This window comes from Lonchura striata, chromosome 1 (genome assembly GCF_050655825.1).
Source record: "Lonchura striata isolate lonStrDom1 chromosome 1, ASM5065582v1, whole genome shotgun sequence".
NCBI classification, from domain to species: Eukaryota; Metazoa; Chordata; class Aves; order Passeriformes; family Estrildidae; genus Lonchura; species Lonchura striata.
In genome coordinates, this window is record NC_140703.1 from 89,356,001 (window position 1) to 89,372,654 (window position 16,654).

The window sequence follows — 16,654 nt, forward strand, 5'->3', positions numbered from 1 at the left end:
ATAAAATAATAGAATGATTTGGATTGGAGGGGCCTTTAAAAGTAGATCTTTAAATATGTTTTGTTAACTATGCTAAAATTACAGTTCTGCAGGAATTACAAATATGTAAATACTACTTCTGTGATACAAGTAAGTATGCATTTTCTATACACTGCTGGAAGATAAAAGAAAGTGAATGTATGTGGACAATATTGTTCTGTCATACTTTTCACCTCCTAAGATCTTATGTGCATTTATATATATGTAGATGGAATATGCAGCATGAGCTTCAGAAGTAGGAGGATTTCAAAACAGCTCTTCAGGCCAGAGCTGGGTATGACAGAGTTGAAGTGAAACCAATCCTCTGGTTCTTCAGGAAGTGCAGGGTCAAATTCTAGTTGTCCTTAAATGACCTCTTGCTTGAGTCTGTTTCAACCTTTCACTTAGTGATGGAAAAACTACACCCAGTCTGGCTTTCCAAATCCTGGTAACGTTTAATGAGGATGCAGCCAGGACCAAATGTTGATTTGCATCCCGTGACCTGTTTGCATAACAAGTAATACAAAGTTCCAAATACCTTTCCAGGTCACATTATGCTCCTTATCCCTCTTTTCCAAAGTGCACATGAGTTTAGTGCTGCTATAAGGAGGGATTGGGAACTAAGATGAAGCCACACATGATTCCATAAGGAGGGATGAGGGGAAGGTATATAAACCCCATTTCTCTTCTGTTTCTTCTCCACCCTTCAGAGAATGCCAAGATGAACCTCACAGCACTTGCAACTGGTTTTAGACTATTTGTGGGGGGAGTAGGTAATAAAAAAAGATACTAGAAAAATATGAAGATAAAAGATTGATATTGTCAAAGGTGAGCAAAAGTTGAGCTACTGCTTAACTGCTCAAATTATTCTTAGTATGAGAGTCAATGATTTCTTTTAAATGCCTCTTTAATCTCTAAGGTTCTGCAGGCAGTATTTTTTTGTTGAGGAAGAGGATTACAATTAAATTATCTAGGTCATTTAACTTTAGTAATCAGTGCAACTCTTAAAATCTGGATTTTCTTTTTAAAATAAAGGAGCTGCTGCTGGTGGTAGTGAAAACAAAGCAATGCACCATTTTCTCTGTATGGTTTGAACTTTTCGGGGATGTTGCACTTATAACAGAATGAGCAAGTAGAAAGAAAAGGCAGTTACCTGAAATCATGTTTAATCAGTCCTGCTTTTTAAAATCCAAAATAAAACTTACAGCTTCCACAACCACAAGACAGCATGTAATGTAGGTTGTATTGCTGAATAAGGTTGCATGGTAAAACATGTAAAATTTGTAAGATCAAAGCTTTTTACCTTGTATGGGTCTGTAACCTCTGCCTGGTTCCTTGGAGGCATAAATAGGAATAAGTTACAAAATAGGTGAGTTTAAAAAGTTTCCTTTTGCAGGTGATAGTGTAGGCATATTGTTTATCAAGTGCATTAAAAAAAAAGACTCACATTTAGCTTTCAAAAAAAAATCCCACTTAGTTCATTGGATCTTGTGTTGGAAAAATGTATGATCCCAAGTGGTTTTTAATAAAACAGCAGCCAGAACAAGCTCTTTCAGATGGGGGAAGGGTAGTAGACACAAATTTAGATAAACATCAGTGTTGTGACACAATTGAAAGCCAAAATACTGAAATGTTGTCACTTTGTCCTTAACTCACCCCCTCTGTTTTGATGAAGCCAGTAAACAATGAAGAGCTTGATAATGGGAGTCAAGATCAGTGTCAGGCATTGAAGCTCAGGGTGTTCATAAATTCGTTGATACTTTTATCAGACTTGCTGTCATGTAATTTTTGCTAGTGTAAAGTATGTATGCATATGCTTATTTAATATTCTTTGGTAGAATTTTATGCGTTAGATAATCTTCCTGAACAAGTTGCATATACTTCCCCCCCTCCCCACTTCCTAAATTAAAATCGAGGGCTTGTTCTTACAATGCTGGCACAGAGCCTAGACAGTTTTGACCGAGACTGTAACAGGAACGGTGTTTAGGACATCTGCCAAAAACTGTAATTCTCAGCAGTATTAGAGAAAAGATTACTTTTTAAAAGGCATATAGGTGACTTCTAAAAGTTGTTGCAGGAACTGTGTCTGACTGAGGAGGTGAAAATGACATGTGGTCAAACTACAGAAAATTCTGTGAGAATTTTGAGACAGGGATTTTGTCTTACCCCCAGCTCTCCTTTAAAAGACATATAAAAACTGTCAACTATATAGGTGTTTAGATAGTTTAAACAAAAAAATCTCACCTGTTCCTGTTTTAATGTGATTCTGTCGTTCTGTTCAGCAACATGGAGACAGCTGCTGAATATGAGAAGGCATTTGAATTTGTACTTTGCAAAACTGAATCTGGCTTAGAAAGTTAAGAATTGGCTGTAGTGGAATCCCATTCTCTGTGGACCTCTGCAGTTCAGGATAGCTTCATTAAATGGTGTCTCTGTCCCTGATTATGAGAACCTAAGATGGACGTTTTTGAAGTGGTAGGTTATAGCTACACTGGCAAGTAGTACAGTCCTGTAGAAGCAGACTGTGGAGCTCAATAATTAAAGTGCTGAGGACCTGAAGACTTCATGTGTTTAAAGACAGGAGGAATTCCTTTGGACTAGCTGAGGTCTAGACTCTGTGCCTGCTTGTGGTTGGAGTGCATCAGCCTTTTTAATTTCATCCAAAAGGTGTGGTTGGCACTCCGAGACATCTTCAGAGTACGAAACAAAACTGTATAAGCGGAGATGTTTGGATGATTCATTTCAAAAGAGCACTCCTGATCTGAACCAAGATGCTAATGTAGGTGTACCTGCAGGCAGTTTTTGCCAGGGCTTTATTTCTTTCACAGAAGGAGAGCTTATTCTTATCTACTTAATTTGAATTGCTTGCATCTTGGATTGGTACTGAGTAAGAAGTTCTACTTCTGGTTTATCTCTAGTGTGGACAAAGCAAAAATCTCTTTATTAATCTTGCCAATTCTCTTTCTAAGCTGATACCAGGCTACCTAATTTTTTGTGGAAGAAATAATTAATATAGGTATCATTAATCTTCTCTCTGAATATGAGACACAGTAATAATATTTTAGGAATTTAAAATTAAAGGATCTATATCAATCTTGAACATTTCACTGTATGAACGAGGGCCTGAATTCGTTGGTATAGACAAACTGCATGTGTAGTTGCATTGCCCCCTCCTGGTAAGTCATACTCTACTGCATAGACTTCCAGTTTGGAGTTGTCAGGTTCCATTATGAGATCATCATTATCGCACCCTAAAAGCAGATAAGGAGCCAGGGTACTGACACTGTATTTTCTTTGTGTGTGTGGTTTTTGTTGGTTTTTTTTTTTTTTTTTTTTTATGTTGTTTGCATAGTTGATGCCCATTTTGTGAAATGCAGTAATTTGAGGCAGTATGGGCTCTGTCAAAATTCTGTTTTGGCATGTCTGATATTTCTTTGAAGAGTTCTTGCCTTATTTTCTGGCTAACAGTTTGCTCCTTGGAAATAAGCTTTTAATCTGACATGTGCAAGAAAGTTGGTAATACCATACCAAACTAAAGAAGATCTGGATATGCATTCTTAAGTTCAGGAATCTAGATCTATACCTGCTGTTTCTTGGACAATAGTGTTTTATGTCAGCCTTTTTTGTAGTGTATGACAAAAAATGACAGTGTCTGACAATCACACAAACTAAATTTAAAAGGCAAATTTTTATATGTATATTGTATTTTATATGACACTGGTTTTAACAAACAGTTTTTCCTGTCCCTCTCCTGTCCTTTGGGCAGGCCTAAGGCACACAGTGATCAGGTTTTGGTGTTCTCATGGAAGAGTTGCAAGAGCCAGTCAGGAAGGCAGCCTTGTGCCAACAGATGGATGCAAAAAAGTCAGCTATAGGGCTGGCTCTGAAGCCAGGTTGGGTTAACCCAACTTGCTACCAAACACATTTGGCATTGTTTTGACAAGATGTGGACTAGGACCCAAGAGATGGTTGTCACTGTAGGTTTCCTCTCCCTGGTGTGTTAAAACTAAATTCCGCTTTGTTAGTGACCACTGGTTTGATGATGAGGTTTCAAAGACTACGTGCAAAGGAAGTGATACCTTTATTTTATATCTAGGGCTGTGAATAAGGGGATCATGCAGCGTGTTTGTGTGTGTTTGTGTTTGGGCTCCTGCACTGCTGGATACCTCCTTTCCACTCACCTGGCAGGAGGCGGAGGCAGTGTCTGATGGGAGTGGAAGTGATGCTGAGAAACCTGATCTCCCTGCATACTTTGGTACATAGACAGTAGCACATTTGTGAGATCTGTCATTTTTTCCCCCTATTCCTTTGCTGGGTAATAAATACCTGCTGATGTGCTGAGTTAGATATCTGGATCAAGGTTTCATTAAAAATTTCATCTTTTCTCAATTGATTTTTATTTATTTTCTGCTGCCATGGGACACTGACTGTCTTAATCAGTTTGTAGCTTATTTTTCCTCATATTAAGTTCAGTTATTTATAATTATTGCTGAATACTTCTAAATTAATTCAAGAAGCGATGAATTTGCCTGTCTTCCTTGTAGTGAGAGTGATGCCATCCTGAGATCTGCAATATATCCACTTAACAATGTCAACACAATATTGTTTGAGTTGATAAATGTGCATATTATATTAACCAGTCAGCAGTGTGCTGTCTTGCATCCTCAAGGCAGCAGAATTATTGTACTTCAAGTCTTAGTTTTCTTAAACAAAAGCCTGTCAGACTTGATTAGCCAAGGAGGACCTGAATATATTGACTTAAATGTAGAAATTGCTTGACACTGAGGCATATATTCAGAAATAAAAGTGCCTACTTAATCCTTTTACAATGCTTAAAAAATGAGGGAGGGGAACCAGTGAAACCTATGAAATGCACCGCGTGCTGTAGCTGCCTTGCAGCGCTTTTGCTATTTTTATATCTACATTCATTGAGGAGAGCTGGCTTAAGCACAAGTGAAAAGGCTGGTAAATGGATTTAGTTAGAAGAGATGCAAGAGCAAGGAAGCTGTGTTTCTGAGAAAATACAGGAAATGTGGGGGATAAAAGAGCTTATGTCTTGTGGCACAGGAAGGTGGTAGTGAACCTAGGATCATGCTATGGGCCAGGAAAGAGGACATGATAGTTACAGCGTGGGTGTATTTCAACAGTGGTATCCAGGAAAGTCACATCTTCCCCCAAACTGTAGTTAATGAAAGAGAATTGGAAAGCAGCCTGTATTATTTAAGTTCTACTAATTGATGGAATCACAGAATGGTTTTTGTAGAAGGACCTTTAAAAACCATCTTGCTCCAACTTCTCTCCCATGGGCAGGGGACACCTTCCAGTGCTCAAAGCCCCATCCAGCCTAGCCTTGAACACTGCCAGGGGTGGGATACCCACAACCTCTCCTGGCAGAAAAGCTGAGAAAACCCAAGAACCATCTTTTTTCCCCCCCTAGTATTTCTTCTCCACTATCATGTCAGTATAGATTCCAGAAGATAGAGGGCTGTTGATATTTCATTCCTTCATAGTAATGCAGGAAAATGTTGCAAGCAGAGAAAGCTCATCTCACGAAAGCAACACAGCAAGTGTAGATCAGCCTTTGCTTTTTCAGTTGAGCACAACTATGAAACTCACACCAGTAATTGGATTTGTGAACCCAAAGTAAAGCTTAGTGTGAGTGCTCTTTCTTGCAAGACTATTTGGAGTGCCTTAAGACAGGAAAATCTGTGGCAGCTTTGCTCCAACAGAAATTGGGGATAGTATTAACCTTAACATAAATGTGATAAGGAATAACCAATGTAGGTGTTCATTTTTGTTCTTGGGATTAAATTTGTGTGTGCTATTTTTTGGTTTAAATTTCTTCCATATTTTTACAGCATATTATAGAAACGTATAAAGAAAGTAAATGTAGTGCTGTTCCCAGTTGATGGTTGAACAGGAGACAGCTGGGTCTTTTGACGCTTAGGCAGTTGTGGGAGGCTGCCTGGGATTTCGAGGTAGGTGGAGTAACTGGATGCTTATGCTGAAGTGCAGGAAGAATTGGTCACGATTACATGGGCATTTAAAATGTCTTCTCTGAAGTCATATGTGGTGCTCTATAGACATAAATGAGTCAGTTCATGCTTTCTAGAGCTGTTTTCCAGGTTTTTTTCAGACTCGAGCAGACCTAATCAGCACTCATTCGTATTGGGTCATGTGTAGAAGTGTAAATCTTACTTAGCTGCTTTTCCTCTTTTACATATAGGTGCATTTGTTGTTTTGGGAGGAGCTGAGGTGCTGTTGACCAGCCTTCTCTCTTAGGCAAAGTTTTGGACAGTGCATTAAGTTAAGCTTGATTGTTGAGCCAACACTACAAAATCCTTAGCAGACCAACTGTCTTAAGAGAAAAGCTGCTTACAGAAAGTTCAGATAGTTGGCATTTGAGTTACCTGATTTAGGGCTGATCATCCCCTTGTTGATATCAAGAAAGTTGTCATCTCTGAGTTCAACAGTTGTTTGAGGATTGGGATTTCTATTAGCCTCTCTTGAAGAGAGGAGTGAGTTTCCACACCTTGATTGTCATCAGGAATATGGTACATGACTTTGTGTGTGTGCATGAAGAAACCAGAGAGTCTAAGTTAGGCTGCTTTTAGGGATAGATGTGTGCTGGGTATGAGTTTAATTTCCTGGTGGAACACTTGCATAAAATGTTTTGTCACTCAGTTGCAGAGCTTGCTAGTCCTGGTAAATCCCGCTCTTCACCATAGAAAATAACTCCACCTCTTTCTTTGATAACAACAAAAGTAAAACTCTGTGGTTTCTTTTCGCTTTTTGTAGCAACAAAGAAGAGAAAGGGAAGCTCGAAGGCAACAAGAGCGTGAGCAAAGGAGGAGAGAACAGGAGGAAAAAAGACGTCTGGAAGAAATGGAGAGGAGGCGTAAGGAGGAGGAAGAGAGAAGAAGAGCAGAGGAGGAAAAGAGGAGGGTAGAAAGGGAGCAGGTGAGTCCATGATACAGATACATGTGCAATAGGTTTGTTTCTTCTAAGTTCTAATTTAATTTTTAAAAAAGTAGTAAGCCTAAATCAGCTTAGAGGCAGCGTAACACTAACTCTTTCATCTTTGTTGTTTTTGACAGAAAGTGCACTAACGTAGGATTGTAGGGCTTTATGGAAAATTCTGGCAGCCTCAATATTCTCTCAAAAAAAGAAGTCTTGTTGCAGTACTCATTCTAAATTCAGCTCATGCCCCTGGGCTGGACTAAAATCACCAGAATTGGCAAAATCATCACTGGGGCTGAAAACTGTTTCTAGGCTTGTCTTGCTGGATCAGTGGTTCTTGCAGGACATGCCCCTGTTCAGAAGGCCTCCCAAGAGAAGGGCAGCTCTGTTGCATGTCAACTTTTGGCACACAGAATTGGTCATTGGCATGAACTTTGAATACTCTGAATTTGAGATGGAATCTTTGAGCTGCAGAGGATTTTCCCTCCTAAAACTTGAATATGCAAATTCCCTCTCTTACTCTGTTTAGAATCAGTAACGTATGCCCATTCAGGCAACAAGTATATCTTAAGTTATGCCAGTGTGCCCTTAATACATTGAAAGTACAACTGAGAAATTTGCTAAACTGTGAAATTCATCTGCTATATTTATGCATGAAATCTGCATGCTTTAAAATCCTTTAATAACTTAAATCAGGGTGATAATCAGAGAAATACTTACTGTGCATGTACTGCAAAATACTGATCACAAATAAAGGGCCAAAACTTCTGTCCTAGATGCTGATTGATTGTAAATTTCTCCATTAACTTCAGGAATGCTGGGTTTGACCTGACACACCTTAATTTTTTTCTTACATAAATTCACTGTATTGAGATCATTGATGATTGTGTTACTGGGAAATTTTATTGTGTTTGTGTATGTTTCAAAGATTCTTAAGTCAAAAGCAGAGAAGACTAACCAATGGGAATAAATATATGGAAAATCTATAATTACAGTATAGTAATTTGCTTTTGGGCAGACACCGGGTATTCCCCCAGCTGCTTTTTAAACTGTTGAAATGCTAATTACGCACAGTGCCAGTAATGACAAATGGTTAATTGGTGTGGCCAAGCTGAACCACTCTGAATTTTTATTCTTTTTTTCTAGAAGAAAAGACATGTCCCTCTTAGAATTTTTGTTAACTCAAACTGTGGCTCAGCCAATGTGCGTAACAACAGTATGGTGTATCTCATCAGTCTGTCACAAGACTTTCTATAACTCCCATCACTGTATCACTGATCCATTAATTTCTTTATGCATACACTGTAAATGTGTGCGTGTGCTTGTGTGTGTGCGCATGCACATGTTACATACTTCCATTAATTGCATGATAGGATGTTACCAGCTTGGGTTTGGTGCTTCAGAGTTTGAGTTCTTCTAGGGGATAGGTGAAGTGAGGGTAAATGTCTTGACCTGTTGAGGCTGCAGGTGAAGAGGTGGCTAGATGGCAAGAGCAAGCGAGTTTGGTCTAATTTCTGTTTCCTGGTGGATGTTTGTTTGTATCATAACCATCGCATAATTCAGCAAGGCTGGCAGTGTTTGCTCAGGAGAGGCTTTGGTGAGGGCGGCAGGGGAGACTTGGCAGGGCAGGTCCCAGCTGCACTTGGCAGAGCCCGTTTGGGGGAGCTTGCTCCAGCTCTGCCTACACTATGCCTGGCTCTAGCTGTTGCTAACAGTTCATCGCACCAGTGCAACACACTAATGTTTACTACAACTTGCATGTGACTTTGTATTGGCTGTGTTGAGTCAGACTTGCTGTGTTTTAACTTACCAAAACCTTCAAGTGCATTTTGCTGCTTCTTGAAACCACTTCCAAAATACATAAATGAGCACTGGCCTGTGCCGGCAACATTTGCAGGAGTGCAAATTTCAGAACAGAAGGGGCCAAAATCTAATGCTCAGGAGACAGGGCTTCCTAAATTGTTCTGCAGGCACTAATCCATCCTGAAGTGCGTTTCTCATTAAAGCTGAACTGGGGAAGTAGCGTGTGGTGTTCCACCCAGGGGGTTCTGATGCATTCCTTTTGAATAAATTTATTGCTGGGTAATTTCTATGTGACAGGAGTATATCAGGCGACAGCTAGAAGAGGAGCAGCGGCACTTGGAAATTCTACAGCAGCAGCTGCTCCAGGAGCAGGCCATGTTACTGGTAAAGCACTGTATCTGTTTTGTTCAGTAGCTATAGGATCCATTTATCCGGCCAGTCCTAGGCTTCCCTCAGTCGGGCACAGCTGCACTGACAGTACGACAACAAAGGAGCTTGATTAAAAGGCCATTTATGCTAGTGTTGTGGGCTGACAGGCACATATGAGAAGTGCTGTATGGTCACTCTGCTTTCTGAGCAATAAGAGGAGGCTTTATGTTCAAGTGGAACAGTTCTGGTGTGGTGGTCGAGTTTCTGAACAGACCTTGGCATTCAGTGAAGAACTAGAGTGCTTGTATTGCAGATCAAAAGCACACATGATATGTAAATCCACCCCAGGATACAATGGCCTAGTGTTGGTCTAAATCATTGTTTTATGAACTTAACACTGGATTTAGTATAAACAACTCTTTTTTTCCCTTTAATAAAAATCAGTTTTGTCATAACTCTCCAATCATGTCAAGCTTAGCAGTACACTCATGACTTTCCCAACATAAGACACAAGTCATATGGGTCTAACTTAGCTCTTGGTTACACATTAACAATGAAATAAACAAACAAGCAAACAAAACAGCAACCAGAAAGGTGCATTTTTAATGGGATTGGTAGGGACATGTCCACCATACAGTCAGTGTCATGTCTTGAATTCCTCACCCATTCTCTCAAAGGAATACAGATGGCGAGAGATGGAGGAGCACCGACAGGCAGAGCGACTCCAGCGCCAGTTGCAGCAGGAGCAAGCCTATCTCCTGTCGCTGCAGCACGATCATAGGCGGCAGCAGCAGCAACAACAGCAGCAACAGCAGCAGCAGCAAGAAAGAAATAAACAAAGCTATCATACCCCTGAGCCAAAATCCCACTATGAGCCTGCTGAAAGAGCACGTGAGGTAAGTCCTGCTAGTGAACAGAAGTCTCCTAACTGCTTGTCTGCCTGCTGGCATCAGTATGACTGCAATTCTGCTACAGTATAGTTGGAGGCCAAAGCACCACTCATAAGGGGCAGGATATTTTAAACTGTTTAACCAAAAGTTTTCAAGCCCTAGGGCAACTTCTGAGTAGTTCTACTGCAATCACTGTAGTTCAGACTTTTTGAGGTGTAAAAGTTGGAAAGAAGTCTGGAAGGCTTTAGACTAATGGGACCTGGTTTTGGAAGTAGCATGTCAGCAAGTTGTATCTGTGCTTCATCAGATGTGTTTTCTTAGGAAGCGTTGGTGCAGTGCTCTGCGTCTCTGGCAAGTACTGGTGATTTGAAATTGAGAGGCAGTTGGAAAGCACAAACCCATGATGGATGTTAACACTCAGCACATGTGTACACATTTGGTGTTTTAACTTACACTTTTCAAAATTTCCTTCTCATGAACACAAACCTGAATTTCATTAGTTCCATTTTTGAAATGTTAAGTATTCTCTGGTGAGATCATGTCCAGCTCTTTTGAAACTCTATAGTGTTGCCTTGGACTCCAGGCACTCACAAGTTGATCTGAAGTGCTGTGCCTTTCAGTGAGTCTTCACTGGTCCATGAGTAACATTGGTAAGCAAGTGAATGCCTCTTTGATGTATATTTGGCTTTCTTTCAGTGATCTTATTCTTGTGTTTCCCTTGAGCACCATACTGCCCACAAACCACTAGACTGGGCAATGTTAGTCAAAGCTCTTAATGGCATTCATCATCTACATGTGGGAGCTAGGTAAATACATTTTGGAACAAGAACAGAAAATATATTTAGGCCTACTAAACACGATAAAATAGCTCTCGGTTCAGCTTCATCCAGCAGTGCCTCTTAGTCTTTGAAGTACTATTGTTTGGGCTTGGTGGACACAAACTCATTTTATTCTAGATGCTCTTGTCCAAGTTCTTAATAAACCTTATGTTTGTGCTATCTCATCCATTCTTCTTGATGGTTGAAGTATCTGATATGTCTTTCTTACTTGGAAGAAATTCAGACTTGTCTGGTATGAGATGGTGCAGACATGGAACCAGCCCTCTTGTCCTTGTTGCATGCTCTTGGCCCACCTCCGTGAAAGCATAGTGCCAGTCTAGCACTTCTGTCCAGCCTGAATGCTGGTGGGGATTTGGAGGGATGCAGAACTGTATCTGCTTCATTTTCCTTTCAGAGCTGAAAAAGAGAGAAAAAGATTCAAGTGTTCCATCCTTTAGGAGAACCACTGACTCAGTGGTTTTTTCTGTTGTGGTCTTTCTTTTGTGATTGCTCTAGCCCAAAAGAGTAAAGACAGAAAAACTGATTAGTAGTCAGATCTTCCCAGAGATCATTGTGTAATTGTCTTTTTTAAAAGTGTGACAGAAGTATAGCCACAAGGTCTTGATACCTGGCAGTGAAAATGCCACCATTTAATCCTAACAGCAGGCATTAACACTGACGTCATTCTTTACATTAAACAGTGAATTGGAATGAGTGTTCTGTGCCTCGTTCTTTCAGACATACTGCTCTCCAGAAAAAGTGTCCACTTACAGAGATGCTAACCATTGGGATGGTTAGGTGAAGTGGACTAGCCTTCCTGGTTGGCAGAGTTTAATGGTGATTAGTAGTTTTTTTCCTCATTGGGGTAGCAATGAGGATATAAGGAAAAAGAATTCTAAGATTGACTTTGGGAAACAGCAGGGACCTTAGAACTTAATATGACTTTCAGGACCAGACAGTCAGATGACTGGAATAGGACCTGTTTCTGTCCGGAATGTACTCTTATCTCCTTGCCACTTCTTGTCTGGTTTTGAGGATATGTCACTCTTGCAGTTTACGTGCTTTGTAGAAGAAACTTCCTATCATCTACAGCTAGAGATGTGAAAACCTGTTGCTTCAGACAGAAGGCTTTTCCTTGAGGCTTTTCCTTATTGTATTCATAACAAGGAGTCTGGCCTGGTTTTTAGATTTTAGAGAATGCCTCTATGAAGTTGAACACAGTGATGAAAATGATTGCATGGTGAAGATGCTTGCCTCCATTATTGTTGCACTCCTCCCAAGACATGGTGTGTTTTGTGTAGACCTTAACAGAGAAGCTTGTCTGCTTGTCCCTATAGGCAACCTGGTACTATCCTCAAATTTTGGAATGCAGAGGCAGGTTGGGTTTGTAGAGGAGCCCACCTGAGGCGAGGAGTCTGGAAACTTGCCTGTCTTCTGGAAGCCAGTCTCTCCAGACATCACTCCTAGGGAGGATTAGGAAATCATCCCAATACTGGTTTTGTTCTCTGGGCACAAGAGTTAAAGCTAATTAAATCATCCCAAGCTTCCAGTTTGATCTTCAGTGCTTTGGTAAAATACTGGGAGTTTAGCATTCCTCAGAGGCAGCTTATCTGGCACATGCTGCCTTGGTTCTAGCAACAGACTTTCTTAGGAAATGAAAGGCTGTTTCTGCCTGTAGCCTCCCTCTATCTCTTGTCCTTCATACCTCTTTGTTGTCAGTGTTGTGGCCTTGAAAGTGGTGACATTTCTCCATGGGTAACTTGCTTGATGGTCTTCTGAGGACTGAGCATATTCTGACTTAGTCTACCCCTCAGGAAGCTCTTGAGGTTAACATAAGATCAATTTTACACCTTCCTGAGAACAGGAAACAAACTGATGGGGCTGTCCTCTGCAGCTGTTGAGTTTATGCTGAGTATTTGATAAGAGAGATGATAACTTCTATACTTGTTCCTAAAGCTGAACAGACTCCAGTATTACCTGGCAGAGAAACATACTCCTGTCTCTTCTTCTGTTGCTGAAGAGAGAAACACAGGAAAGCAGATAATCCAAAACCATTGTTTGCATAAGGTGGGCAGCTAAAGTAAGGGATAGCAGTGGGAAATACTTTTATATTGTAAGGTTGTTTTTGTTTAGGCATATCCTTTTTATTATCTGTGAGGAAAGTGCTGACAGATAATTAGTCTAGGCAGAAAGAAGGCCCATAATGTTCTTTCATCATATTATCTCACATCTTGCTACCTCCTGTATCTCCTCTCTTCCTAGTATGGATTATTGGCATACTTGGAGCTTTGGTGTAGTTCACTCAGTAAACTTACAGTGCTGTCAAAAATGGTAGAGAAAAAATCCTGCCAAACCCCAAATGTATTTGCTTTCTTTGTGGTAAAGAAAAGTTGGTACTCCCCTTTGTATTTCTACTGTAATTGCTTTACTGACTCAAGGCTTAACCTCCATTTATTTTGGCTTAGGTGGAGGAGAGATTTAGAAAAACTAATCAGGGCTCCCCTGAAGCACAGTCTAAACAGATGGGCAAAGTGTTGGAGCCACCAGTGCCTTCAAGATCGGAGTCCTTTTCCAATGGAAACTCAGAACCTGCTCAGCCTGCCCTGCAGAGGCCAATGGAGCCCCAGGTAAGTGCCCAGGAAAATCTTGGTGAGCCTGGAGGGAATGCAGATGTCCTAACATGTTTCCTTCAAATTTGCAGATCTTTGCACTTAAAAAGCCTTTTGTAAAGGGTAGTACTATTACACAAAACAGCTGTAGATTTGCTCTGTCAATTTTTGCTTAGTTTATTGATAAACTGATGGATTTGTGGCTTTGGTGTATTTTCTTGGTTTGGGTTTTTTTCATGTTAGAGCTAGACTAGAACTGTTGTATCCATTATTATCTGTGCAGCAGTGACACAGTGGGTTAAATGCTGGTGGCAGTTGCAGAGCTGTTGTGTTATGTTTTCACAACACAACACAGAGGATTTTGCAATTCAGAATTTGCTCTGTGCAAGGTTTTTACTACTAAAAAGGATGCTCAGGAAAAAAGTGCACTTGCTTGGTTTTTAGAATTCTTGCAGAAAAAAGCTAACTAAACAAGTGGGTTTTAACAGTGTGAGCACTGTTTCAAAGAGTTTGCAAAACATGTCTAAGAAAAGCAAGTTTGTTGTCAGTAGGCCTTCAGTTGCTAAATAAAGCTCTGTACCACCCCTGGAAAATCAAGAAGAGGTTGAAACCACTGAGCTGCATGGTTGCCATTGTTCTATTGTTTACTAACCAAGAGCCTCCAGATCTTGATACCTGATCTCATAGGAGTTATGGAATGAATTGAAAAAGTAACCTTTGTCTAAAAGTTAGACATAGCCCATTAATTCTGAGCAGTTTAGGTATGCTAAATTAAACTGTAGAGTTCTGCATTTAGTTCCTCTGTTTCCATGCAGAATTTTCATAAAGTCTGTTGATGACAGTGCAAGCTAAAACCATCCCTGATTGTGACTAGGTATTGCCACTCTTTTGAACAATAGGAGAATTTGAACAGACGGAAGAGTGGGAGAAATCAGGACAGAACTTCATCCCTTGCTCATTATTTCCTGGCTCTTATTCAAACCTCTATGACTATTTCAAAATATTGGACTTGTATCTTCATACTCTGTGCCAGTTACTTTTAAAGTCTGTCTTTCACTCAAATTAAGGATAATCAGGCTCTTCAACAGCTTTGTGTATTAAAATTGAGGAAATAATAATAACATAAAAACAAATACAGCCAGCCTACTGAAACTGGGATTGAAAGCAAAGTTTTACTTAATCATTAGGTGTGAAAACAGCATGTTCCTCAGTTATGACTTTTCCTCCTCCTTAGTTACAGAAATTAACTCTGAAACACAGGCTTATACACCAAGAGGAAGTAGGCTGAAGGGAATATGGACCTCACTGGAAATCCTAATGGAGTTTTAACTCCTTAGTCACTGTTATGCCTTCTTAATATGTGTAATTGAATATGTGTGCATGTGTGTGTGTACTCTGTATAAATATGTATATATGTACACTATACAGTACATATATGGTGTAAGTATAATATGCATTGTACATATGTATACTATATACAATATATATTATGGTTTTTTATATATATTGCAATAACTGTAAAGGAATAAAGGCTTTGTGTTATGGTCTTTCTCCAAAAGTTTCAAGCTGTATCCAGTCCCTGAATTTGTTAGGAAACATAAACGTCTGTTGGTATACCAAATTTACAGCATTCTTTAATTTTGTACATTGCCCCAATTGGATGTCCACTTCAAATTTCCCAGCTTGCCATGAGACCTGACCAAAGCCCACTGAAGACCAGGGAACAGGAGGTGACTTCTGTCTTGAGTGGCCTTTGAACTCAGGCTCATGGTGCAGATACTGGATCCCCTTTCCCTCTGGGCACCAGTGTACGTGTGTGTGGAGAGCGCATCACACAAAAAATGCATATGTGCTGTATTTTCAGTCTGTTACGTTCTTTGGGCGCTTGCCTTGCTTTTAAGTGCATTGATTCCACCCCACGCTTACCTAATGCCATAACCAATTTGTCTCTGCCTGCCCCACCTGCCTTTATTCTGTGTTAATTGGAAAGCCGGTTATACTGAGCGCATTGAATGTTTTATGTTTTGTTTTCTTGTAAGGTACAGTGGTCCCATCTGGCATCTCTCAAGAACAATGTTTCCCCTGTCTCGCGATCCCATTCCTTCAGTGACCCTTCTCCCAAATTTGCTCATCACCATCTTCGTTCCCAGGACCCATATCCACCTTCACGCAGTGAAGTGCTTAATCAGAGTTCTGACTCTAAGTCGGAGGTACCCGACCCCACCCAAAAGGCTTGGGCTAGATCAGACAGTGACGAGGTGCCTCCAAGGGTAAGGAGTAGAAAGACAGATGTGTGCTATTTTTTTATTATTAATTTCAGTTTTCTTAAGGATGTGATACCCTGGGCACTGAGAAGACCGTGCCCTTGTGCCAGCACTGGTAACAGTATTTTGGAAGGCAGATTGTAATGTAGGTATTCAGCCAATGGGTTAATAATAATCAACCTGAAGTACAATATTGAAGCTTCATATAAAATTGGCAATGATTTATAGAATGCAGCTATTTCAGATAAACAATTTATTATGCAAAGTGAACAAATAATTACCATATTCAGGAAAGAATTCAAAATATCCCTGAGGTTATTGCTCAGAGTTAATATTCCTCTTCATTGGTTTGCAACCCAAACTATGACTCATACACTTATTTAAAATTGAGATGGATCTGAACAAAAAGGAAACATTCAATATATTTCCTTCTCCTCTCCCCCTTCCATCCCCCCTCCCATCCACTGGGATTTGCTTCTTCTGAGTATATTCTTGCTCCCCGCCCCCCACCAATCTTTGCCTTCTGCTGATCCATTCCTAGGCATTTGTTTGGTTCCCTTGAGCTTATTCTCCTAATTCTCATGCTGTTCAGCAAATTGCTTTGTGCCTCCCCTGCTTCAGTCAAAATGCCATATTCTTTTCAAATGTCTCAGCAGTTGGGAGGGTAGCAGAGCGTGTTCGTGTTTGTGTGATAACCATTAAATGCTATTTAATGTTAAGACTAAACATCGAGTTCTGTTCAAATACTGAACAGCATCACAGCTAAGGCTTTTGGCTTTGTGGGTGTTTGTTTATTGCTTTTGGTCATTGATGCTAGATTGTACTATGTTGTTAAGGTCTTAAGAGTATATTCTGTGGCAGGAGAAGTTTTATCTTCCTGTCCTCGCCATCCTCTTCATGGGTTTAACACAACGTTTTTTCTC

At 40.2% G+C, this 16,654-nt stretch overlaps 1 protein-coding gene across 13 annotated transcripts in view; it reads left to right on the forward strand.

The window, feature by feature from the left end:
• MAP4K4 (mitogen-activated protein kinase kinase kinase kinase 4) overlaps window positions 1–16,654 on the forward strand; it is a 163,382-nt gene that overhangs the window by 119,536 nt on the left and 27,192 nt on the right. For 7 of the 13 annotated variants that reach the window (XM_077781543.2, XM_085582808.1, XM_085582749.1 and 4 more), the window contains 5 exons: window positions 6,817–6,978; window positions 9,079–9,165; window positions 9,828–10,046; window positions 13,324–13,485; window positions 15,507–15,737. In XM_077781543.2, the coding sequence (XP_077637669.1) occupies window positions 6,817–6,978; window positions 9,079–9,165; window positions 9,828–10,046; window positions 13,324–13,485; window positions 15,507–15,737 (861 nt within the window). The remainder of the gene's footprint in view (window positions 1–6,816; window positions 6,979–9,078; window positions 9,166–9,827; window positions 10,047–13,323; window positions 13,486–15,506; window positions 15,738–16,654) is intronic. The other 6 variants (XM_077781544.2, XM_077781545.2, XM_085582794.1 and 3 more) reach the window with 3 other exon arrangements.